The 26,704-nt window shown below is 41.5% G+C and overlaps 1 protein-coding gene across 10 annotated transcripts in view; it reads left to right on the forward strand.

Moving 5' to 3' along the window:
• Positions 1-288: 288 nt before the first annotated feature.
• MARK3 (microtubule affinity regulating kinase 3) overlaps positions 289-26,704 on the forward strand; it is a 65,181-nt gene continuing 38,765 nt past the window's right edge. For 6 of the 10 annotated variants that reach the window (XM_075103985.1, XM_075103987.1, XM_075103988.1 and 3 more), the window contains exons 1-4: positions 676-959; positions 9,105-9,143; positions 13,693-13,884; positions 19,253-19,306. In XM_075103985.1, the coding sequence (XP_074960086.1) occupies positions 909-959; positions 9,105-9,143; positions 13,693-13,884; positions 19,253-19,306 (336 nt within the window). In that variant the 5' untranslated portion in view covers positions 676-908. Of the gene's footprint in view, positions 960-9,104; positions 9,144-13,692; positions 13,885-19,252; positions 19,307-26,704 lie in introns of all 10 variants that reach the window. The other 4 variants (XM_075103986.1, XM_075103990.1, XM_075103993.1 and 1 more) reach the window with 2 other exon arrangements.

Here is a 26,704-nt window from a genome sequence, read left to right on the forward strand (position 1 = left end):
GACGGAGCCGGAGGAGGCAGGAGGACAGTTGGCGCCACACGGGGAAGGTCCCGTCCCGTCGCGCCCCGCCCCGGCCCCTCTGCCGAGCCCGGCGGGCGCTGCCGGCGCCCCCGCCCCGCCCCGCCGCGGCCCCTAGCAACAAGCCGCCGGCGCCGGCCTCCCTAGCGCGGCCGGGCGGGGGGCGGGCCCTTCCGGTTCATGTCGGAGCTGGGCTCGGCGCGGAGGAAGCCGGGCGGCCATCTTGGCTCGTCCGGGAGCGGCGGAGGGGCGGGGGGCAGGCGAGCGGGCAGGCGAGCGTCTGGCGGGCACCCAGTTACCCCAGCCCGGCTGCGGCCCGCGGGGTGCCGCCTTCTCGGAAACTGGGGCGGGCGGGGATGCGAGGGGCGGCCCGGTGAAGCGGGACCGCGGTGGGGGAAGGAGACGAGAGACCCTTCGGCGGCGGGCCTGCGCTAGCCGCCGTGCCCCGGCTGCGGTGGAGAGTGGCCGGCGAGAGGAACTGGGCTGCGCGGCGCCCCGTTGCCGCCGCCTCCTCCCCGCCCGCCCGCCCCGCGTTCTCCCCCACCGCGGAGCTGCTTCCTCGCCGCCTCCCTTCCCCTGGCTCCATCCCTCCCCGCTTCATGAGGCGCCCCGCTCCCCGCCGTTGACCCCCGCGGGCCGCGGTAGGATGAGCCCGGAGGGCTCGGAGGGGGCGAGGCAGCTCCGCTCCCTGAGGGGGATCTAGCTCGGGCGTGGGGCGCCGCCGGAGGGTGGGGGGCACCGACGCGACGCCGCCCCCCGCCAGCCACCTCGTCCTTCATGGTGGCTCCCTGCGACCACCATCTCCGAGCAGACGCGCAGCCCGGCCCGGGGGCCCGTGTGTGTGTGTGTCTGCGCCGTCGCGGGCAGCGCGGCCGCCTGAGTGAAGTAAAATGTCCACTCGGACTCCATTGCCCACGGTGAACGAGCGCGACACCGAGAACGTGAGTACCGCCGGCCGCGGGGGTCCGGGCGCCGCGGGCTCTGGGGGCGCCGTCCCCGGCGGGGGCATCGCCCTGCGGGGACTGTCACTCGCCTCCTGCCGCCTGGACTGCTCCCAAATTACCCATTTATTTCAAATGAATTATTCCCCCCCACCTTAGCCCGCCGGCACGGTTCGCTTATTTAGTAGCATTTGTGGACATCCCTCCCCCAGACCCGGTGTCCCCCCTCTAACGCTTTATTCGAGGGTCTCGGCGGCGAGGATGGGGTTGGTTATGTTGGTAACGGGGAAGAGAAAGGATCCGCGGTGGGGAGGGGGGGTCCTGGTGCGTGCTGTCTCCTAATAGGCAAACTTACTGCTAAAAGCAGCCCTGTAAACCTCTGGTAAACGGATGGGAATCATTGAGCTTCAGGAGGGGTGGGCTAGATGACCTAGATAATAGGCCTCTTCCCTGCTTAATTTGCAGGGTTCTCGATGATAATGACGCTGTTAGACTAAGTCACCTGTTAAGGTGACATTAAAAGGGGTTCTTTATTGGAATTACCTTCCAGACAAGGGAGCCGGTTCCTTTGCCTGCCTTTTCAATTTTTTCCTTAACAAATCTAGGATTTAGGAATTGACTTTCTTATTTACAAGATTGAGTCCAACACTGTATTAAAAATTGCACAGGTCATACACTGAAGGAAGAAAGAAAGAATAAAGTAGTCCTACCACATGAGCTGATAGCCACAAACGAAGCTCAGTAGGAGACTCCCTTTCTGCAGATAGGAACTGTATTTCTTTTAAGTTAAAACTTACTTGATCCCAGTGTATCCCATCAAACCATTTTTCTGTATAGGTTCTGGCACATCCCCAAATGATAAACCGAAGGGAGTTGTCACTCACTGTAGTCTAAAATGAGTCAATCAGTGAACTTTGTATTCAGCTTTCTGTAAAGGCTATCCGATAGCCTTTAGAAGACAGATGCTAAGCTTGACAGAGGAGGCTTTTTTTTTTTTGTGAGAGCTTTTTGTGTTTTGGACTGGCATAAAAAGTGGAAAGTTTGGTTAAAGATGAGGAAAAACTGTTGGATTGTTCCAGACCATAAATAGTCCAAGAAAAGTGATGTTAGCCCCATTGTCTAAAACGAGACCAGACAAAGCATTAGAAAACATGCTGCATGGAACAATTACTGCATTACTAGGGATTTAGATTTTATTGACATAATAGGCACTTCTAACTTCTGTGATCTTTATTTGTTTTAGCACTAGATGCAACCTGCAGGCTAAGGGCTGTACTGAGCAAAAAGCCAGCTAAGCATATTTGGTTGTAAAATCTCAATAAGCTTCCTGCCTTGTGGAAGAAAATAATTAAAATATTATGTGGCCCTTCCTATGCCATGGGGAGAACTGAAGTTGTAGATATTCTACAAAATACTATACTAAGTTTATTCAGATAATTCTTTTAGTCTATAAGCAAACCTGACAGAGGTTTTCAAGCTCCGCATATATGTGCAGAGGCCACCTAGTAAATCATTTTAGGAAGTGTTCAGATCAAATTCTCCAATGTAATTAATTTAAACTCTACTATGGATAACTTAACAGTGGAAGGACTTAGTATGTGCTTGAGGAAATACATTATTCACAAGCTTGTGTGTTCTAGCACTTGAAGTTAGATTTTTACATGTTTTCTACTTCAGGCACCTTGTTCTCACTTCAGAATATTGGTCTAACACTTCTCTTTAGTAATCTTCATAATTTAACATACACGGATTGTCTTGCTTGCAGATGAATTGCCTTAGGTTTAGATTAAGGCATATCTTTCAACTGCTGTAATCCGGGCTGGTAACCACAGGAAAACCTGTAGTGATATTGACACGGAGTGATTAATCCGAGTAATCACCAAATCCATTGAACCAACCCCCTCCATACCCTATGTATCTCAAGAAGCTGTCTCTAATGTTCTGGCCATCAGCTATTCAGAAATTCACCAAAATGCATTATTTTCGTCATTGCTTAAAACTAAATTGAAATCTGACGTTTAGTCTGTCTGAATTACCCCTACAGCTGTGAATTCCAAGCCTTTTTTTTTTTTTTTTTTTAATACCAAATGTGGTGATTTTGATACTTCAACCAATTCGTCTTCCACCCCAAAGCTGGCTGTATTGTGTTGGCAGGTAAATTGAGCCCTTGATTCTCTTTCACATAAAGTCTTAATTAGTTAATATTCATAGGACTCTTTGAAGCTCGGGTGGGAAGAGGCTTAAGAGGTGCCAAGGTATTCAGACAGCCTTTGGGCCATGGTCGTGGACCCCCCTAATGTTCTCTCTGCTTGGAAGGTTACCACTGCTGACAAAGGCTTGGCTGGTGTTGAATCTGGTTGAAGCGTGCTGATCATAGCTTATCCATGCCTATACTTGCAGTTCTGGAAATGAAGTTAGCCTCCAGAATGACGGTGAGCGTAAATTATCATTGTCTGTGCTTGCAGTTAACCACGTTCAGCAGTTGGCAAGTCCTGTTCAGTAGACAAGGTCTAATTGTCCGTACTTGATTTTCTTTTTCAAGGCAGTGTATACCACTTCGTATTGAGACACTGCTGAAGTGGAAAGAGTGTCACGGTGACTTTCCCCAAAAGCCACTCACAGCTATAAAGCCTTCAGTGCCTTTGAGATTAAAGAATTTGGCTCCGAGTAACCTGGTTTTGAGAGGAAAGGCATCCCAGATGATCTGTGATCATAGGAACTTCACACTTGGACAGTTGGAAGCTGGCTGTTGGCCTGCGATGAGCTGGCTTCTCGCCGCAAAGGTAGAGCAGCTCCTCGCTGGCCATGTCTTGTGCAATAATGGCTGCCAGCTGCTCGAGGGACAGAAGTGAATGAGAGGATCAGATCTTTTCTGTCTTCTAAGGAATTATGTCCTGCATGTGGGGGAAGAAGCAACAGAGGCAGTAGAGACCTCCTTCATCTAAAACTGGGAGACAAGGTAGACACAGATAAAGGACCTGTAGGTGACAGAAGAATCAGTAAACTTGTTTTACTAGTGACAAGGAGGAGGGAGAGAAGATGGAGGAGGAAAGAGTGTGGAAACACAATGGGAAAGGAAGGTAGACAGTGGAAAACAAAAGATAAGAGGACGCACAGAAGAATGTGCATATGGCAGGATGGAGGACAGCCAGTGACAAAGAAATAGGAGCAGAAGAAACAAGATTGTGGAGAGTAGGACAAATTAATTAAAAATTCCCAAAGAATGGCAAGGTGGCAGAGAACTGTAGATAGAAACAAGGAAATACAGATATTATGGAGGTTGGTAGATGCTTTTTTTTTTTTTGGTAAGAGCATGAAATAGAAAAGAAAAATCTTAGACTAAACAGTTTAATTTGAACCTCTGTCTTCATTGCACAGCAGTGTTTCGGGGTGGGGGGGCGGGAAGGTAACTGTTTTGAATGTGTTGGTACTGCAGGCCAATCTGAATTAAAAATATAAGTAATTTGAGGAAAAGCGAGACAAATATACTCTTATCTCCATGACTGTGCCTAATGTGAAAAATTTACTATTGAAAAATGCCAGTGTGATGGCAACTGTGCTTGTACAAGCCTATACAAAAGGATTCTGTGCAGCAAAAGTATCTGTTTTTTTATTTTAAAAAGTTTAATAAAGGCGGGGTTGGGTTAAAAAATTTACTTTTAAGGTAATGTGAAGGTTAGTGCGGAACCTCTTGATTTATTACCAATTAGCTATGGAAATGCATTAGAGCATTTGCAGACAATATGCAAGCTTGCATTATTCTATATATTATTTATCACTCTTCTCCTATTACAAATAGATCTGTAATTGGAATGCTTTCCTCCGTAGCATGAAATCCTAGTTTGTTGGGTGTTGTTTTTTTTTATAGAAGGGGGTGAGGAGGGGAGTGTGCCTGTGGCCAAGAGCTCTGGTAGGTTTTTTTTCTACAGGGACCATCTATGTTCTTCCATATTTTTCAGCAACTGTCATGAATGTTCTGGTTTGCATTAAATTAGGTGAATGTGGCAAAATAACTAGAAATAAAATATGTTTTAGAAATTAATCTGGGACATATTTGAAATCCAAATTTTCACAGATCAGGAAAATGCTTTTTGTGCATTTCTTACTTCCTGGGATGCCCAATAGGTCCAGTACTGTGTTTGTACTCAGAAAATACCTGATTAGGTTGTGTGACATTGTGAGTCGCTGACTGTTAGTATTTTCACGTTTTGAAGCGAGAGGTTTCATTCTTCAGCTCTGCTAAACAGCCTGTGCCATGTTGTTTAATCCGTTGGTTTCACTGCCAGCTCAAACTGATAGGAGGCTGCTAGGGGTGTCAGCTGTGGCTGCCTCTTCCCACCTGTGGTTTGTGCCAGCAATAATTACTGTGGGGCTGTATGACAAGTCTGGTCAGCTCTCTGATCTGACCAAAATGAACCCTTAAGAAAAGTGGGTTTACCCCCATTCCATGTGGCTGCAAATACCAACACAGGAGAGGATGGGAATGCCCAGTTCAGGTGGGAAAGGCTAGAAAAGCTTCTTACTATTTTTGGTTTAAGGCAGTCATAGCACAGCACCCTAGGACTAAGATAACTTGAGTTGTGCCACAATTACAGAGATATATAACTGCAGTGGTGCACGTTTCACAAATCGTAGTGTTCTGTTCCTGGAAACTAACTTCTTTTTCCTTTCTTACATTATCTCAGTAACTCAGAGAAACTATGTTACGGGACCTTACTCCAGAAGTTGAAAAGTCAGACTTAGTTCATGTATTTTATTAGAACCACTGAATGCGACTTAAATTGTGGCCTTAGAAGTAGCAGTCTGAAAAACAGAACACAACTACAGAAGTTATTGAAAGAAAGTAAACACAAGGAAATAACGGGGTTTAGTACATTAAACTTCATAGACTTCTTCCTGCACTTTCTTAGACACTCACCTAATCCTTACCTGCTCGATTCTCCATTTTAATTCTAGTCAAAAGACATCTTTGTGTTGATGTAAGCAGGCAATTCCTGTTGACTACATGTCTCAGGTGACTCAAGTCAAAGGATTTCTAAGAGTGGAGGTATTTGTGTCTCCAGATCTCCACTTCATATAAGGAGCATGTGTCTACAACTTCCTCTTCTCAGTCAAGTAATGCTGCCTCATGGATGTCAGCCAGATCAAAAATGGAAGTCACATTTTTTTTTTTAGCCTCATGGCATATCAAGGTTGGCTCTGCTTAGTGTGGACATCATCTGCCACTAAAAATATTTAGGATGTATAATGGATAGATGCTTACTGCTCTTAAAACATAAACCTGAAAGGTACTGAGTATACCTGTGGTAACACTCCAGTCGGTCTCCTGGATGAAACCCAAGAAGAATTCTTGGCCTGTAAAGCAGCAACTTGTTGAGCTCCGTGTGTGCATGTGTATACACATATAAACAGAAATTAACTTTCAAATAAAATTTATTTCTGCAGGGTTAAAGCCTAAACAAAGTTTTCTATGTGCAAGCTCAGTGTGGCCTTTGAAAACCAACTGTGAGGGTTTTTTTTGTTTAGCATGTAATTACTGACAGTGATGATTCTGGAAACAACTTAGTTGGCAGTATTGTGGATGAAGAATAGAATATGGTTGGATCTTCAGCTATTATTTCCCAGGCTGATGTCGATAAATATCCATTTTAATCATCGGTAAAGAAACTTTGGCTGGGAAGATAGGATGAATGTCAGATCTTGATAATATGAAGTAACAAAAGAGCTTTAAAAAATATTTTCTAACTGGCACCAGACTTTTTGATTATATAAGCAGGATTTCTTCACTGTTGTGTTGTTCAGCGTTAATCATCGAATTACAGATCCGCTGTCTTTCGTGTGCTGTATAGAGTATGAACCAAATGATGTCAAATACATCGGCACAGGCTGTGGTGGTTATATGCGAAGAGGACTCCTGAGCCAGACCCTGTATGCCCGTGAAGGGAGGCATCTTTCCTCTGCTGAAGGCTGATCGTGCTTTGCCTTGGCCCTCTCCCACTCTGATCTTCAGGGCAGTGGGGCAGTTGTGACTAGCTCTTCCCATCACTGGTCTGTGGTCAGAATTGTGAGCGTGTGAGTGTTGCTTTGGGTAGTGATGCTCCCTCTGCCGAGTCAGTCTCCTGCGTGTCAGTCCATGCTGTCCGCCTCCATCAGACTGCCCAGTGTAGGGAGTTGCATTGCTGTACTCAGTTTGAGCTGTAGCTGCCTTGTCCTCACTGTTACTCCTGTTTTTTTCTTTATTTTGCCCTCCCTGCTGAGGTTAGGGAGAATTAGGGATGTGTGTCAAGAGGTATAGCCTGTGTGAGCTGAAGACTGTATTTACTCTTCAGGTTCTTCTTTTAAACTGGTTGATCGACAAATATGACCTAGTTAAAATAGCCACTTGTTTTCATGAAGTATCATACTAGTTAAATGAATGAGTACTGTGGTAGGCTTAAAATTGCACAGTGAATTCTTCACCTTTTGACAATGGAAGCATCAAAATTAATGTTTTCTCTCCTTTGTCAGCTATAATATATTTCTATAAGGCCTGTTTGTCTCCCTTGGTGAGTTCTGACCGTCTCGGTTGTTCCACTTGAACACAGCATCTGTAATGGTAGGGCTGTAGCACACTTCACTGAATAAATCTGCCTTCATGGACTGATAACTGTAGTGCCATGTTGGATAGCATTTTCTTTCATAGGACAGTGTTTAAAATGTCATGAGATGGAAGCCATGACACTCACCCTTAAGATTGATTATGTAGCAAGGTAGTCTAAAAACTGCCTTTTAATTATATGTGCTGGAACCAAAGAATTGGTTATGCGAACATCATCACAGGTGTACTGGGTCTGACAAAATCCACCTTGCACCGTGTCCTGATTTGTGCCCTGGTCAGTGGTAGGAGGGAAAGAAAATCAGTAGTAGCACAGGTCATCTTCACCTGATGCTGTCCTATTTTATAATATAGGAAAATAATGCCATATTTTATAATATGCGATGACTTAGGGATTCCCAGAGCAGTAACTGGTGTATAGGCAATTATGGTTGAATGTTTACTGTGACACCTCTTCATGGTTGCCAGAAATGTAAGTCTGTGTTTTGACTTTCCAGTAGAATTCCTTCGTCAGCAGTCGCAGGATGCCTTGCTGTGCTGTTTCACAAATATATCTGCGCAATAAGGCACTACCTCTGTGAATATCCTTAGGGCTAACCTTTTTTTTTCCCCTCACACTGAGTAGTACTCGGCAGTCTGTATGTTCTTGAAGATGTTAATGAGAAATGGGAAATACACATTGTTAGGAATGGCTGCAGTGAAATTTGTCTTCGTGTGTTTAAAATGTTTTTGTTTTTAAAAAAGCTATGACATGTTTTCTGACAAGTTTTTCTACAAATAAGTGTGCTGGCCGGCAGTGTGCAGCCAGAAATTATGATGTATTTATATGTTGTGTCCCCAAGCTAGGGTAATGAAGTGATTTAGTGTCTCAAATGCTCATCATGCCCTGGAATGTTTAGATTGTTAACATTGTAAGGGATAGGCTTTAAGTACAGTTTTTCTTATTATAATTAAAAATGCTGAATTGAATGAGGCTATCATGATTGTTAGTGGTCTGACAGCTTTCCAAGAAATTCCAAAATATAACTTTGTAGTATTTCATACAAAGATGAGGTTACAGCTAAGGTAGTAAACATTCTTAGACACTTTGGTAAGATTACATTTTATTAGTTCATGTGGCTGATGGGAAGGTGGTTTTTTCACTGTTGTATAAAATAAATGCTTTTAAAAAATGTTGATATTTTTGTCCTCCCTGTTTTAGAAAGAAAGCTTCCTATTACTGTAAATAAACATGGATTTTTGCAGGTCTTGGGCATTCTAATTTCTAAATGTTTTTCAGCTCTTCAAATGGATGTCAGATTCTGTCTTTTCCAGGTTTTTCTCAGCTGTTGGCACCTTCTTAAGCAGTATATGAACTTTGATACTAGTCATCCTCTGCCCTGTGTGTTTCTAACACTCTGAATGTTAAGATATCTCTAATCATACAGACACTGGATAAAGCTAACATCGACCAGAAAGGTTTCAGTTATCGGCACTTTCATACCTCATTTGCTTTTTACTTTCTTTTCTTTTTCTTTCTCTTCATGCTAATCATTATCTGGCTATGAAAGGATGTCGGCTCATCATTGGGGGAAGGCTTTTGTGAAAAGGTGGGTTTTGCATTGTGTTACAAATATGGTTGTCTTAGGCTCAGTCCCTCCCTTAAAGTAAGGTGTCTCACAAATGGAGATGTTTTACTCCATTTCCTTCTGGGTTGAGTAATACCAGGGTGGGGCTGGGAGGAGGAGAATGCTTTGGGTTTTTTTGAGAGAGCTTGTCTTGTTGCCTTGAAAATCGGTAGTTTTTTAGGGAACCCTCCAACTATGTTCAACCCCCTCCCCCCCACCCCTCCCTTAATGTATTTAAAAGACTTTGAAATGGAACCTGATGCATGCCAAGATATGGAAGGGAGTGACAAGGACTCTTGTCGTGCATGGATTTCAGGAGACTTTCTTTAAAAGAGATAGTGACTCTGGCTAGCCTGAAACCACACAAAGTACCTGGTCTCCTTGCTTCAGTTCCCCATCTCCGGTATAATGGTCTGTCTTTGCAAGAAGACAGGTATTTTGGGAATCCCTCAGCCATGGTGAGAGTCATGAACAAGTGTTACCCTTATGCAGAATGCATGTCCAGGAGACACAGCTCACCTACCACAATGTGTGGAAACTTATTACAAATAAACACATACTTGCTGTAAATATTATGTTTTTAAGACAAAACCCCTTTCTTATTGAAGACACATAAATGTGGACCTGGGTAAGAAGCCTGAAATTGAGCAGAATCTTCAGGAGTCAGGGTAAGGGAGGGAAAATCTGCAGTCTAGGGCCTGCTTGGGAAAAGACAAATGACCTGCATCTCAGTTTAAAGAGCAGACGATGCCATTACTGTTCCTCCAGGCTGAGATTGGAGCTGTTAATCTGTTTGCTGAGGAATCTACCCTGGGAAGTAGCTGAGTCAGCTGCCAAATGCCATACAAGCCAATGCATGACTTGAACTTTTCCTGGACCATCTGTATTTTGCTTTTTGCCTACATCATTTAGCTTCCCATCTACCTATCCTGCCATGGCTTCTTGAAAATTGTTTGGGTGGGAAAAACACTTTTACTCAGTTTTGAGCTTATGCTTTTTAGTACTGTATGCCACCAAGCCCTCTTCTTCCTTCATTTCCATAAGCAAAAGAAAATCCATGTTGAAACTCTGAAGCTGTTTTCTGCAGTTTTTAGAAAGCTTGCATTTTGCTAAATATAATAATCTTGTATTTGACAGAGGAAGGACTTGCTGATCGATTTACCTGTGTGAAGTGAAATAAAGCCTAAATTAGATACGGGTGCAAATAGATTTCTACAGAGCGAAACAGGGCTATGAACACGTCAGTTGGAGAGAACTGAACTGCTTAGGAACACACAGCTTGATATTCAAAAACCACAGCTGAAAAAGGTCATATTCTTGAAAAGATGTAATCTGGGTTAGGGTGGAAATGCAAACCTCGGTACAAGGAGACTGTGTTAAATTTGTCAATGCTAGTCCAAATAAGTTCACAGCTGTTTATTCCTCCTTTAAGTGCAAAGCTAGAAAGCATGAAAAAAAAAAATATAGGACACAAGAAGTCACTCCTCAACAGAGGATAGTGAAGCTCTCAAGATAAATTAACTGGGGTGGTTTTTAAGTGGAATTGATTTTGTTAGTATAACAGGTTCTGTCTTTTACCTAAAATTGCTTATATAAAGTAGGATGTGAGTAAGATAACTTCTGAATAACCTGTACACAAGTTCTCTGGGAATATGTGGTACCTGCTGCCCACATATCTCAACTGCCTCATAAGCTAGCTCAGGTCTAACACAGTTTAATAGTTCAGACACAGGGCGGCACAGATACTGTTTCCAGAGTCGGCTGCGTGGTTCAAAAACAACCTACTTGTTGAATTGGTCTGCTGGAGAGCCTAAGCTAATAAGCCCGGCCTGGAGGTAGGCTGGCTCTTGCTGAAGCCACCTTGTGCACCTGTACCATGGATCCAGCTGTGAAAGGGCTGTACTCTGAATAGTTCTGATACACTTCTTTTTCCAAGGTAGGGTATTAGCTCAGTGTAGTGCAATGTAAGTAGTACAGCTGTATTCCTGGGATGCTGTACTTGAACTAAAAATGAGCCTTTCACTAATATATCCAAGAAATATTCTCATGGCCCTGTACAGAACATTCCAATCCCTGATCACTGAGGGTAGCAACGTAGGAGGATGTTAGCATGTAGCATCAGCAGTTGCTGCTTTTTTCTAGCTGGTCTGAATAACTTGACACTAGAAGGTACCAAAGGGGCTGACAGAGAAGTAAGTTCTCTGCATTGTGTGCTGCAAGGTTTGTTAGAAGTCAAAGTTTAGGAAGGTATAGAGGATTGGCATTGCTGTGCCAGTGCATACGGGGAAAATAAGATGGCCTGCACAACTAGCACAAGCCTGGCATTAAGGGCGTGCAAAATAGTGAGACTATTGATATAGGATTTCACTGGCTTTAGTAGTTCCTTCATCTGGGCGACTGCTCTTGTCCTTCCTCACCTTGGGTATTACTGATTGATATACACTTATCCAGTTGTTATAGGTCTCGAGATATTATTGAGAACAATGAATTGTTATCAAGCATTGAATTTTTACTGGGTCTTGTTGTGGGCATGCTTCTTGTTCCTATGCCAGTTGTTAGTTGTTTGGAAGAAATGTATACTACTGTTCCTGAAAACTAGGATAAAGACTGCTAGAATCTTAAATAGGGCAGGGTGGGCCAATCATTGGGAACGTGTAATAAGCTGCATTTAAGGAAACACTGCATTTCACTTCAGCAAAATGTGAGAACATGCATGTAAGGCATCAGGAATTAAAGTCATTGTGTGTGGTAAGGGAATAGGAAGCAATAATTCTTAAATAGGGTTGGTGTGGGTGGTTAGATACAGGTGGTCTTCTGCCAAGAAGGCTTCTTCTGTCCATGTAAAATCAGTGGAGTGTTGAACAGGAGATGTAGTCTCTGTGTTTAGTCCTACTGCACTTATTGTCAGTATGGCATGTCCAGTTCTAGCATGAGGCCCACAAAAAGATTTTGGAAAAATAGAAGAGGGTTCTGAAAAGAGCTACAAGAAATGTTTCCTTGTCTTTAATAATTCTTACAGCAGCCCGTTTAGGGAGCTCAATATATATAACTTACTAAAAGAAGGCGTAGCGTGATCATAATTGTTAGGTATCTATATTGGAAGCACAAATCTGGTGACAATGCAGTAGCCAGACAGTAAGAAGAAGCTAAAGCCAGACTGATACTAAAATATTCTATGCACCACACTTTGTGGTTTGTGTATAGGGTATTTTTTTTAAATAGTAACTATTGGCAACTCTTGGAAAATTGTTTCATAGACTTCTGTCATTAGTATTTCTTAAATGAAATGAATGCCTTTTAAAAATAATTTGATCACAGCTGTTGCACTGAAATTAACAAACCAAGGAACTTAAATGCCAGAGTATATGGTCACAAGGTTACATCAGGTTATTAAATAGAGTGTGAAACTTGCCGAGTGTCATGCAAGTGTGGATTTGTTCATTTATGCCTGTACTCTGGTTGTTAGCTCTTGAGTTATGATCTCACATCCTTATGCTACGGTGATTTTCACAAGTGTTGCTGTATGCCAGATTTTTGGTTGTCCCCACTGGGTTTCAGCAAGAGTAGTAGCAGTACAAGTGCAAGATCTGGGATTTCTGGGATGACTGTGAACTTAGCCTGTCATCATCTGTGTAGCCAGACGTTTGCTCCACATTCACAGACTACTGAGCATTTCTAGCTAATACTTTAATTAGTGAAGTTGGTGCATAGACCTCAGCCATGAGTTGAGAGCTAAGGGACATGAGGGGACCTGGTCTTTCATAAACAGGCTGCCAGGAAATGAAAAAGTACTTTACTGTTACCTTAACCATGTGATTTAATGAATAAAGACTATTTTAGGTATTGTATAAACCCATTCATTTTTACAATTAATAGCTGTTCAGGGGAACTCAGTGAAAGGAACTTAACAGATTGCAGACAGTATCTCAGATCTCTGTAAATGGTGCTCAGCCATTCAGGTGCTCATCCAAGGTTTCTATACATTAGGCAAGATTCTTAACTTGTTCTCCAGGCCGTCCTGGATATTTTCAGTTGTGAGGTTTTGTAGAAACAGGAGTCTAGTACAAGAGGGAAAAAAAAGCCCTTTGTTATTTTATCAGTAGTATTAAACTGTCCAGCAAGGGTGAACACTTTACTGTGTGTGCTTTTGGAAAAGCTTTTTTTGTGTCTCCTTTCCAAAGGCTTTCCTGCTCTAGTTAGGCACAGTAATGCAAATGGGAAATAATATCTCCATGTTCCATAACTGATTCAGCAGTCCACGTAAGTTACTTAAACATGCTCAACTATTGTTGCAGTTCAGGTGATGTTCCACTTGGTCTTTACCAGGTGATGGAATGGACATGTGTTATGAACTGGGAACCTCTTTATTGTCCCCATCAGAGCAAAGTTCAGCATGAGTGTGAAGTCTGAGTTGGATCCTTTGAAGGTTTCTTCAAAGGAGTTGCTAATGCTTTTGAACGTTGTATGCTTCTCATCATTGATATGTTTTGTCTTTATTTCTCAGCCTTATCTGTGTGTGTTTTTATTGCAGCACACGTCCCATGGAGACGGACGGCAGGAAGTTTCCTCTCGAACTGGGCGCTCTGGAGCTCGCTGCAGGAACTCTATAGCTTCCTGCGCAGATGAGCAGCCGCATATTGGAAATTACAGACTCCTTAAAACGATTGGAAAGGGGAATTTTGCAAAAGTAAAACTGGCAAGGCACATCCTAACTGGCAGAGAGGTAAAGTGGTATGGGTGTAAACAGCAGTGAATTGCAGTAGGTGTGAAGGTTCTCTTAGAATAGCATCATCTAAGTCTGTGAACATTTAGCAAATTTTACTAGAGATATTGCTACTGATGTAGAAAAACCTAGAAATGGAAAATGTATTTTTTTAGTAATGATTACAAAACAAATTTCTCTTGAAAATGGTCTTTCCATTTGTATTTTTGACAAGTCCCTGTCCAAACTTGAATTGGGTTCAAGTTTGCTACTGCAATTTTCTGCTAAATCCTCCATTCCCAAAAAAGGGCTCAATATATAGCAATTAAATAAGCTTGCTAGAAAGACTGCCTCTCGGTGTCTCTATACTGCACAGTGCAGGGCTATATTGGAGGGGAAGTCACGAATGAGAACTAATAAATCTTGCTGATTATGGTCTGAGTAGCCCAAACACATTTTCTTGTCAAAGCCGTGTATCTCCCAGGAGTTCTGCTAGTGTCTGCAGTGCTGGGCAGCCTTGGGAAGACACTCCAGTTTGTTCGGAGCTGGTTTGTGTGTCTTGCACAGTATTGTGTGGTGCAGAGGAGTGTTGTCTTGTATCTCTTCATAGTGTCTAACTTGGCTGCATAATTCCTTTCTGCCTGCCATTGCAGTGTAGTTAATAACTTGCTCTTAATGATGGTTCTGATTTGGTGAGCTATAGTCCTGTTTGCTTGTTACAAGAAGGTGTTTCTTGGTGCTGTTTTATTAGTAGCATCTCTATGTACCGAAGAGGGAGAAACACCTTGTTGACCTTCTCTTGCCAAACCTGTCTAATGAAGTAAATTTTTGATGATACTGGCAAGGACTTTGAAAGAAGTCTGTGTGGCTGACTGCAGTGCTTTAAGGAAATTTAGGTTTTTTGAGCTAATAGGGATTTCACTAGCACTAGGAGAAACAGGACATCATTTTGCAGGAGTTGTTGGGAGGGATTTTTATTTTTTTTTTAAGCTGATAGTTCTGGTGATCAGAAGTTGTCTTCTGGTGTTAAAGTCAGTGCTTGTTTGTAGACAAAGCTTTTGGTTAGTTGTTTTCCAGTTAAGTTCCCTCCTCTTTACTTTACCCTTGCCCTTACAGAAGTATTTATCTGGCCAATCTTTATATTGTGCTAACCTTTTTAATGGCTGTCACATTGATGGTTTTTGGTTGTGATCAGCAACAGCACCGTGTAATTCGTTGAATCTTGCTTCTTTGCTAACTCATCTCCAAGGTTGCCGATACCAGTTTTCCATTGTATTTGATGATGCTTCTTAACTCCTTCAACAGACTTAATCATTATGGTTTGACTTCCTGTGCCAAAGCCACTGATACAGATATTAAACAAGATTCGTCCCAAGTCCTGTGCTTGAAAAACTCTTACTCATTTATTTCCAACCTGATATCTCTTTAGCCACTTTTTTTAATTAAAAAAGCTCTGTGCACATTTCAGCTTATCTAGTTCGATAATTTCCATGCATCCTCCTAGATGAGGCTTTACAATAGTCCAGATAGTCATATCTTGTGTGTTTCCATAGGGCACAATTAACTGTAGGAAAATATGTTGCATTTAACCCTTCTGTCTATTTCCCTATTTTTTCCCTGCAAGTTTCGAGCTCAAGAATTTTGTGGTAAATGGCTCTACTAGAAAAAAATTGTCTGATAATTTCTGAACCTGTGCTGCCATTTTGTTCTTTATAGATGTTAGAAATCTGTACTATAAGATCGCCTTTTTTTTTATTTCCTCTCCTTTAAACATGCTACTCTTAAGAATTCCAGGATAATGTTCTCAGTCTGGCCTCAGCCAGACAGCACTCATCTTCCTGAATTTGTGATTTCCTGCTTCACACACTCATTTCTGCTGGCTGTCCTGTCTTTGTTCCTGTTCTTTTTTCCATCTTATGTACCAAGACCTAAAATAAAATGCTTAGTTTTGGGAGTCACGCTTAAATGAGTCTTCATCTCTACTGTATCCTTGCTGTATTTGAACCCAACTTACCTTCTCCTTGTTGTCTGTGTGTCTGTTCTTAATGTCCTTTGAAGTGTCCAGTTCAGTTTCACTTTATGGCAATTCCTTCTTTATGTTTCTGTGCTGATTAACTTCCAAATCATGCAGCAGATCAGCATTTTTCTGTCACTTCTTGGGAGGAGGGTATGTTTGTTCAAGTATTTTGCTGGGGTGGTTGCTCATCTCCTTATATCTGGAGTCCTTCTCTATGAGTTTTCCTGTTGCTTGAGATACAGCTTTCGTGTTTCCAACTGGAGTAAGTTCCAAGACTCTTGCGTTTCCCGTTTTAGTGTGTGTGCAGGATGTATGATGAGAGCCCAGCCTCAAATTACAGAAAGGGAGAAAAACATTTAGCCCTTTGGGGGGTGATCAGAACATCAGCCAAACTTGAGGGGGTTGAATTGTGCTGCTATGGAGTGTGTGGCCTTCTGCTCACTGCAGAGGTATGGAGGGGAGGATTAGCATCGCTGCAGTAGATCTGTGTTTGGAAATGCACTCCATCAAGATCCTCTGTCTAGGAGACTATTATTTGTAGTCTGTCTGCCCTTTCAAAACCAAGAATCCTCATTGTAGATCTGCTCTTGTTAATTCTTTGACTTTAAGCCATGTATTTTCTCTTGTAATTTATCAAACGTTATTTCTTCTGACAAGTTTTCCATACTTGCCAAAATTTAGAAGATAAAACTACCTTTTGCTGTTACTGAGGTGGCTGAAATCACAGCAAAGATATACGGATCCCTCTGTTCTTTAAAGGCATGTGTTCAGTTAATAGCCAGGAAGCTGAAGTTTCCTAGTGAGACAGGATTCTTTCAGGATCCAAGTCTGACTCCAAGGAATCTATTGTCATCTTCTTTCTGTTCTTCCCTTGGAAAAAGTGACATTTAAGAGGGAGAAAACATTCTGAATGGTAGCAGTTTGGCCAATTTGCTCAGAGTGTCAACTTCTGATTGCTTTAACTCCCTCATTCAAGTCCTGTAGGAGGAGTGTTTTAAGTCATGTTCTTGTGAATGGTGAAAGCAGAATTAATTTTAATTCTACTAATGATCTCACACAGAATATCATGGCTGATGCAGTGGTGTAATGGTGTAGGTGGACTTGTATTCCTGCAACGCTGGCCATAGTACACGACACTTGTGTAACAGGAGCAAAGTTCCTGGTTTGGAAGGCAATTCGATGCTTTACTAACTATGCTTAGTAGAACAGAGGATTTTGTTTCTCAGGCTCATCAGAACTGTTCTTGAGGGAGGGCGCCCTTTGCCTATGATTTGGAGGGCTTATCAAGGCGCCTGAAATTGGTCCCTGTTCTCATGATGGGTTCAAGCTCTCAAAGTCAGTGTTAACGCATTGTACTCTGTGTTCACCTGGATAGGAATTCTCTAAATTCATCCTGCCTATAAGGCCATAATTAGTGCACTGAACAGGCCTGTGAGTGCCTTTCAGAGAACTGAGGTGTGCACCTTCCCTGTATCTCCAGGGCTGAATTTCTTTGACAGTGTCAGAGGCATCTCTGATCATCTGGCACCAGTGTACTGCGTGAAAGGTGAGCTGTGTTGCAGAAACCCAAAACCTTAAGACTTTGTGGGTCGAAACAAGTTTGTCTTTCAAAGATTGACCAGGACGGTTCAGCTCAGAACACAAACGAAACTTTTTGAGTGGAATGCACTTACCAAGCAAACAGCTGTCTTCTGTGACATGGGTAGTCTTGGGACACCAGGTGACTTTTAGATAACATTGTCTGCTGTTGAAAAGGGCAGTTGCTCACTCTACACCCAGCACGGATTTATAAGAGATTGCAGGAAGTGAATAATTTTGTTACCTTTGTGACAATAGTTCAACAGACATAAAGGTAGAGATAAAAATCTTCCTTGTTTTTGTACACAGCTGCTAATACAAAGATACCTATTGGTTAATGTGTTTCTCTTGCTTGTATTTTTGAAGTGATTTCTCAAGGTTTTGTAAGGGAATTTTGCTTCGGGAAATAATGATCTTTAATTTCAGTAGCATACCTTAGAAGAAAATACTCCCCACAGCAAAATTTTTCCTAGATGGCTTCTTGGTGACATCTCTGTATCTTGCATCTGGAAGGGCTGAAAATAAATCTTGAATCTCAGTTTCAGAAGACACCATATCCATCACAGAATTCTGTGATGCACCCAAGCACTGAATGCTGTGTTCCCTTCTTACCCTCTCCATCATGATGGTCCATCTATGTATTTTTGCACTTGAATGTAGGGAAGTAAAATTGCTTTGATAGAAGATATTCTTTTTTCCGTATGTTGCTAACCCCAACTTAATGAGATGACAAAGGTAGCACTAGGTGATGCAGGGAAATGGGAGCTGTGGCATGGGAAGGAGAAATGTCTACTATTTGAGCCAAAAATTCAAGGGGAATTGAAAGCCCTTGCTTCACACCAGTGAGGTATTATAATCAGCTGAGTTGCAGCATCTTGCCTCTTTGAGAGGCACCATCTCCTTGGGTTTTACAGAGTTTTTTCTGTTACGTCTAGTCTCTAATCTAGAAAGGAAAAATACCAATTGGCCTGTAATTCTAGAAAGGTTCCCATTTCCTGTTCTAACTCATCATGTATCCAAATTGCATTGCACTGGAGCTCATCTCTGTTGCCTATTCATTGCCTCAAATCTTGGTCTGGCTAGTTACCATGGTAGTGAATTTCTCGTCTGATTATTTTGTGAAAGTTTTATTTTGTTCTTTAGCGTTCCTGTGCAGTATTTGCTGAAAAGATGAGAACCAGTAAAGGAATGAACTTGCCCAAATTGTTGTACTATAGCCAGTGGGTTTTTGTTAATGCAGAAGTGATATTTCTTTTCATATCCATCAGGGAGCAAATTGATACAAATATTCAGTGAATTTCCAAAGGTGAACTTAGTTCTTGCAAAATTTGTGTGGAATTACTTTCAGTTTGCTCTGAAATCTCTGCTTTTGGAAGCATCTTCACAAACTGCCAATGTTCAGTCAGTACTGTGTAATCTGTTTTGTAATTGTGCTCTGTAAATATTATCAGTAGGCACGCTGCTCTCATTCTGGTGTTGGAGCTTCCACTGTAATAAATGTGATGGTCTTAATGCCAAGCAAAAGACTTAAGTGTGAGCGTCTCTCATCTTAACATGCTTAAAATACTAAGGTTTTTTCCACTCTCGTCTAGTTAGTTGCAGTAGAAATTAATTACACTTTAACTGTTAATTCCAAATGCTTTCAGTTTAAATACAAGTACATAACTTGCTGAAGAAACTTGAATGGTTTTTGTGTAATTTTCATTTTTTTCCATTTCTGTTACTGGATTTGTCCATCTCTAATAACACTGCATTGTTCATACAGAAAATACTGATTATGAACTCTTCCTTTAGGTTGCCATAAAAATAATTGACAAAACACAGCTGAACCCAACTAGTCTACAAAAGGTAGGTTTTTACATTTAATCTTTGAACTGTATTGTAACTTGTTTCATTTCCCTGCCTCCTTCCATTAACCCTGAACGCCTGTGCTGGAGAATCTGAAGCATTGCATACCTTGCGCACATCTGACTACTGTATTTAATAACTAGTTTTGTAACAGATATTTTTGACCACCCTGCAGTTGTTCGAGATGAATTTGTACAGAGCTGTAAACTGAGAAAAGTGGTGTTAGCCACTTCCTTTGTCTCCAAAGCATAGCTAACTGTAGAGAACACATTTGTGGTTTGGTGTCATGCCTCATGTCTCCTTCATGCCGGTCACTTTGGTAAACTTACAAATACAAAGCTTATGTTCTGTCCTCTTAAACTGGCCTTGAAAATACTGCCTCTGAATTGAAGGCCAAGCAATATCTATGCCTTTCACATAGTTTGCAGCAGAAAAGGTGCTGCAGTTTTATGGAACAAATTGGAGCATGGCAATTCTGGTTTCTTCCCTCTAGCCTCAAATGTTTAATGTGCTGTTACAGTTGTATCGCCTTATCTATTTTAGTAAGTAGTGATAAATCCTACTCTTTCATCAAGCAAGCCAGTCTGCTTTGGAGTGCCAGCAGGAAGTACATTTAAATGTCACTTTTACCTAGGACTTTTCTAACTCTGTCCTTTTAAGTGCTGCAGTCAAAGGCTTTTTATTTACTTTTGAGTACTTTGATAAAAAAAGCTCCTTGCATTATTTCTGTTTGAACGAGAGAATACCCAGAACTTACCTGCAAACAAAATGAAACAGCATAACCAGAGTAAACTGGAGAATATGCACCTTTGGATTTTATACAAATACTAAAAAGATTGTGTGACTAGACGTTTTTATCAAAATTAATGGTGCAAAAGTAAATAGGAAAAACACACAAGTTCTTACATTGTACAGTTTGGTTGAGAGGCAAAGAATAATCTATGGAAGAAAGGCTCTGTCGTCTGAGCAGGCAGCAACTTCCTACTGACTCCATAGACTGGGTGAAAGTAGATAATGTGGTTCCAGTTTTCTCAGAATTTTTGTCGGTAATTTCTGGGTAAGCAGGGAGGAAATGAAATGCAAATTAGGTAATATGACGGATTAGATAAAATTGATTTGTGTGGCAGATCTGTTTAACTTTGAATACCTGAAAAAACTGTTAAATGCTTGAAGCACTTGGAAGAGAAACAAAAGCTGTGTGATATGAAGGGGAGGGGTCAGGGCATGGGAAAATGGTCAGAGAAAAGTAGAGAGGCCATGTTTTCAGAAAAAAAATGTAAAATCTTAATCCTTCAAATGGTGTTATCTTGAGATTAGACCTTAATGCTAGCTTCAGCTCATATTCAGGTACAAAGCAAACCTTTTATGAGTCACAGGTGTTCAGTTGGCAAGGCCACAAGCTGGAAATGTGTTTGGCCGTTTGGTTCCTGGGTTTCAGCTGCTCAATGTCCACTCACGTCTCCACTGTAATTTCATTTTTATTTATAATTTACAAAATTAGATTATAAAGTGTGGTTTGTAAATTGGTCCTGTCTACCACTGGGTTTCTTAAATGGGAGTCTGGAAGAATGGCACAAAATAGCAGGGTAGAAATCAGATCAAATTTGGGGAGTGAGATTGCTAATGTGCTCTCCTATCTAAGCTCATTTGTTACATGAGCACAGAAGAAAAATGGCAAGATCAGTCAAGAGTTCTCCATTCAAAAACTGAAAGTAATTTTCTTAAAATTAAATGCCTGCTTGTCATAGTAAGCAAAGTGAACGCACAATGCATTACTGACCAATTTTGCTTTATCAAGGCTGTTGGCAAACCCTTGCCCCTTTTCCCCCAGCACTGTCAGCGGTGCTGTAGCCTCAGGGCATTTGAAGCCAACTGTACATATGACCTGTAGATGCAAGGGAAGCTAAGATAGAAGTGCTTCTGATCTTCTGTTTCTGGAGAGAGCAATAAAATATTTGAGTTATGGTGGGGAGGGAAGGGCTGTGTGGAGAAGAGGGTGTGGTATGTAGTGTCTGAGCTGTGGTGTAGCTGCATACCCTAGTCATCCTTAGGTGGGGAAACAAATGGTGATTAAGGGTACCGGTTCTGATTTCTTTGTAATATGTCTTCCACACCGATACTTCAGCTGCCAGAAAGAAGTTAACCTTGTTAAGGACTCACTCTGCTTTTTGGAGCAGTAATTCTCAGTTTTCCCTCGCAGTAACCTCCAGGCGGCTGCAGTCCTGACAGCTCAATATTCAGCAGCGCAGCTCTTCAAAAGAGTTGGGTTTTGTGTCTGCTGCTGAGGAAGTCTGTGGTAGCCACATGCAGCTACTCTTAACTGTTGTTTTAGGACCTAATTACTACTCTGCTCTTGCTTGGTGAAGAGGAAACTAAGCGGTACTTCCCTGCTTAGAAAGAACAGGGAATTCTTAGAGCTTTTTTCCCATGCTGGTGGTGTTAGTCATAATCCCTGTTCTCCACAAATGTACTTCTGTACCCAGTTCCAGTGAATATCAGTCTCACTGGAAACAAGTGCTGATGTTACAGTAGTTCACTTCCTCCTAGACAAAAAAAAATGTTTTTTTTTCTTTTGAATTAGTAATGCTATTATATGCAAGTTGTTTTTTTACCAAGCTCATGTAATAGCACTAAATCACTTATCATTTTCCTTTTTTAGAACTTGGCTCCTCAGCCAAATATTTTTGTTCATTATGTGCAGATGTTTTGCCACTTGTTTGGGCCATTTAATTATTAAAGCTTTTTAGAGTTCTTAAACATCTATTTTAACACGGACCCTGTGTCAGTATTTTAAAAACTGCAAGAAAAGGATGAAAATTTAAAATGCCTAGGCTTTTCTGTTTATAACAAGTATTTTTTCTGTTTTCAAGTTGTGGTTTGTTTGAGGCAAACTTGTATTGTGTAAAGGCTTCCTGCTCGAGCCTCCTAATTATATCTAGGGCATATTTCAGTGTGAGCAGTTATCTGGAGGAGCCTAATACACAGGTAAAGCTTAAGCTGGCTTGGGACAACATCTTGTGAAAAACCCCCCGCTTTGGTCAGGGAAGGAGGCCAGGATATATTGGTGCTCTGTATCTGACAAATGTACTGCCTTGCTTTTTGGCAAACTTTTCCAGTATTTGTTACTGAAACTCTTGGAATGGCTAATGCAGGAACACTTCTAATCTGTCTTTTGGTATGTTCAAAGAGAGTTGGCTTAAAAGATGGGTCCTTTTTTCCTGTGACTCCCTTGTTTCCGATGTGTCAGCATAATAAAATTCAAGTAAAATTACTTCAAGATTATTACTCGGTATGTGTCTGCTTCCATTGGTGTTTTGTTAGGGGTTTTTTTGCTCAGTTTGTCAGCTAGCAGCATTAATTAAATGTAATTCTTTCCCCATATCTGACATGGCTCACAGTCAAAGGACCAGACCACAACAAAGCCGAAAGCCATTTGTTTGGCAGACTAAGGATGTTTGTCTTTGCCTAGAAACATTTGTAGAGCTCCTGTTGACGGAAAATGAGCTGTTCAACAAGTTGACAGTAGTTTTTAATCTCAGTATCAGAAATTAAACTGATAAGCACTGTTTTCAGTTGATTGTCTGCCTTCATGGTCTCATTATGACAAGTTCCTAAAACTAAGATGATTTTTTCCTGTGTTGAGGACCCTCACATTATGTCTTCTGATGATACAACTTCTGCATTCCTGTGGCAGAGAACCCAAGGTGTGTGGGCTTTTATCATACCTGGCTGTTTGCAATTAATTTTACTTTGTGATGGTAATTACTGCTTCATTTGCTATAAGTTGATGCACATAATATTTTGGGGGAATGAAGTCTAGGAAACCTTTTTCTCAGCATATTGTGTGAAAGTTGCATGATATTTTACATTGTATTATGTATTATATCCTATTTCTGATAGAGGAATTTATGTCAAGCATTTGCAGATACCTTTGGAAGCTGCTATCTGTCAAAATCCTAAACATGTAAACTGACTAGGGAAAGAGGACAATCTGAAGTGCATTTATCTAACTAAAATTTTAATAAAAAATTTGGTGGTGTTTCTATCCCATTCTCAAGTATTATTATTTTGAATTTTCTCTGAGACAAAACCCATCTTTTTAAAAAAGCTTGTTTATAGTTGCTCACTTCAACAAATGGCTCATATGTAGAAGCTACTTTTTGACATGCTTCTTTCGAATTGGTAATGCAGAGTAATATTCTTGTGGACCAATGATATATTTAGAGCAGCACAAAATGTGGTATGAGCCTGACTTTATCACATCAGACATTGTACAGTGTACAATGGAGAGAGTAGCTAGCTCCAGCCAAGTCAGCATACTTCATTATTCTAACTTTTTAAAATAAATATATTAATTTACATGATGATACTATGAATTTTAGCATCATTCTTACTGTCTTATTCTATATTGCCCTTGGTTGACTTGTTTGGCACCAGCTACAACTTCGCCTATATTCCCATACTTAATCCTGTGAAAATACTTTTTTTAGGTGGGTGAGGTGATGATGAATAGGCTAAATAACAGCCAGAGTTTTCATCTGTGCAGCAGTGGAGTTGCCCTTGGTGAGAGTCTGACCCAATGGGCTTTATCTGAGTATTGGGGGTGGAATGTACAACAATGAATTGTGAGCAAATTAAGCAAACTGTCTTCAAAACTTTAAAAGCTGACTAGAGGCTTTCAGCTACACAAGCTGTGATTAAAAGTATTAATGGCACTAGTTCAACTGAACTGTATGAAAAATAAGCAACAAATAGCTATAGATTCAACTGCTTTTGAATTTCTGATGGTCAGAGGGAGATAGTGAAGTAGTCTACCTTGTCTAATTACATATGAAAACTCTCCAGAAATAACCTAGTTAAAAAAAGGCAATTTACTTACCTCTCTGGGGGAAAAAGAACAAATGCAAACATAGTTTTTAAAACTGTCTTTTGCATGGCCAAAAGTTTACTTGATCAATCAATCCTGATTGCATTTAAGCAGCTTGTCATCTAGCAAAGTGTAAGGCATAGACCTGGATAATGATAATAAGATAAAAGTGTTTGGAAGACTGGTTTTACTCTGTGTTCAGGTAATGTCCCATTCAGTCATGGCTGTAGCATGGCGGAGAAGGTCTGTTGGGCAGTGCAGTGAGGATTGCTCCCCAAATATTAGCCTTTATAGGAACATCAGAAAGCAGAGAATGGTTAGAACAACTGGTCTCCAAATTGTTATTTCCCCCTGCACTCCACCCCTTATTTAATTAAACCCCAGCCCACCTGTTTCCTTTCATTAAAAGGCACAAGGATTTTGTTTTGTTGACTCTGGCTGTTTTCTGTTTCTTTCCTGTTTCACTTCTTCACTTTTATTGAGTACACCTACAGATTTTTGAGTCATTAGTAATACATGTAGACATATTAAATGTATTCTCTTTATCTGCAACCTGACCTGAGGCAAATCTTGCAGCAGCACTTTTTGCTTCCTTACTGATAACAACAGTGCTGTTACCTCTTATTTACAAAACTCTCTTCTCCCGTGTCTGCATTCCTGTGGAGCTCTGGACTTTTGTTCTGCTTCAGTCTCTTTACATTAAATTCAGTGTGATCTGTTACATTACTGATATTCCAGTAGAAGTTGGTGTTAGGTTTAGAATAAAACCACTTGATTACTCCTGCTTTTTGAAGCATGCTGGTAGAAAATAATCAAGGCTTAAGAATGTCAACCCTCTGGAGTCTTGGGCTGACATGGGGGGAGCTGCAGAGGGAGAACAGCTACACACTTAACTGCCATGTAGCGTGCTGCCTCAAAAGATAATTCTTTGGGTTTTCTGAATAAATAGTATTTGCACTTTAATTTTTTTTGTAATAATTTTTTACCTTGGGCCTTTTGTGGGAGAAGTGGGACTACTTTTACTTCACCTGCTATTAACCAACTTTATTAAAAGCAGTTTTATATTGCAGTAACACCACCTGTGGCATTTTTAGTATTACACTTACAGGTTTGTCATAGAATAGAATCATAGAATCGTTTAGGTTGGAAAAGGCCTTTAAGATCATCCAGTCTAACCATTAACCTAATACTGCCAAGTCCACCACAAAACCATGTCCCTAAGCACCACATCTACATGCGTTTTAAATACCTGCAGGAATTTATGTGCATCTTATAACTGACTTCTGCAGAAGAGAGTTTTCAGAGGTGAAAATAATTAACAGCTGATCAGTAATAGACTTTGCTTTCATATGTGGCTTGTTAGATGTTGTTCCTGTATTATTGTCCAGTTGCAGGAGGACAGGGTTTACTCTGTGTGACAGGCAAAGCTTAACTCTTTGGAAATGACTACTCAGGCAAAACCCGCTTTACATTGGTATTGGTGTTGGGGGCTGGCAGGGGAGAAGGATCGTTACAATCAGTAAGTGGTCTATGAATGCAGCACCGTCGATCTAATGTGATTCTGCAGCTTGAAACAGGCATTGGTACTCCCTCACCAGCCAGCCTGCTAAAATAGATGTACTGGGGTGGGCAAGGGAGCTGCAACAGAAAACTTAGAGGTGGGGTGTTTTTATCTGGGGGAGTTTTGTGTTTTGTGAGGTTTTCTGTTAAATTCATTCCTGGACCTTGTGCATCAGTCTGGGTTAACACCAATGCTTGCATAAAGGGAAGCGGTATGATCCTGTTGCATAGGAAGGTGGATGGTGAAGAGGGTGGGAGCAGGCTGATCCCCTTCACTGTACCCCTGAAGTAATGATGTTTATTCTGTCTGCTGGGGATTGTTGGGTCAGGAAAATACTGTTTGTGTTCTGCCCTATTAATTTTGGTAAGTACCTTCAGTGTGTTGTACTGGCCAAGCAGGCTTGGAGGCTGGATGTCTGGCTGTGAGAGTCAGTGGAGCTGCAGTGACAAACCCAGGACTAGATGCTACTGTGGCTCAGTCACCTCGCGGGAAAGCTTCTGAAGGGCTGAAGGGGAGCCTTGCCTCCCCATCTCTCCTTAAAACTTGCTTTTTGCTGGTGTAGTTGGGCAACATGCTTTTTGTGCACTGTAAGCAGCTGATTTTTCACCTGTGAGTTCCTGTGGTGGCACAGTAATTCCATGGCTTTAATGCAGTACCAAAGAGTGATGAATCTATACCAGTAACATACTGCAGTGGTCTTCAAACGGTGCTCTGGTGGGGATTTGTGAAACTTTGGAAACAGTGTTTTCTGTGAAGGGGATGAAAGATGGTGTGAGATGTACTGGCCAGCAAAAATCTGCATGGGCTTATAGTGGTCTTCTGGCCCCAAAAGTCTGCAAACTGCAGAGCTAAGATCACTTCTCTCCTGAGCTATCTGGAGTGCTTTGTGGGCGTTTTCAGATTTTTGAGGGCTGATATGTTTGGGGAGGGGTGTTAAAAGAAGCAGGCACTTAAGTCTTCCCTCCAGTAA

The sequence above is a fragment of the Phalacrocorax aristotelis genome, chromosome 9 (genome assembly GCF_949628215.1).
Source record: "Phalacrocorax aristotelis chromosome 9, bGulAri2.1, whole genome shotgun sequence".
Classification (NCBI taxonomy): Eukaryota; Metazoa; Chordata; class Aves; order Suliformes; family Phalacrocoracidae; genus Phalacrocorax; species Phalacrocorax aristotelis.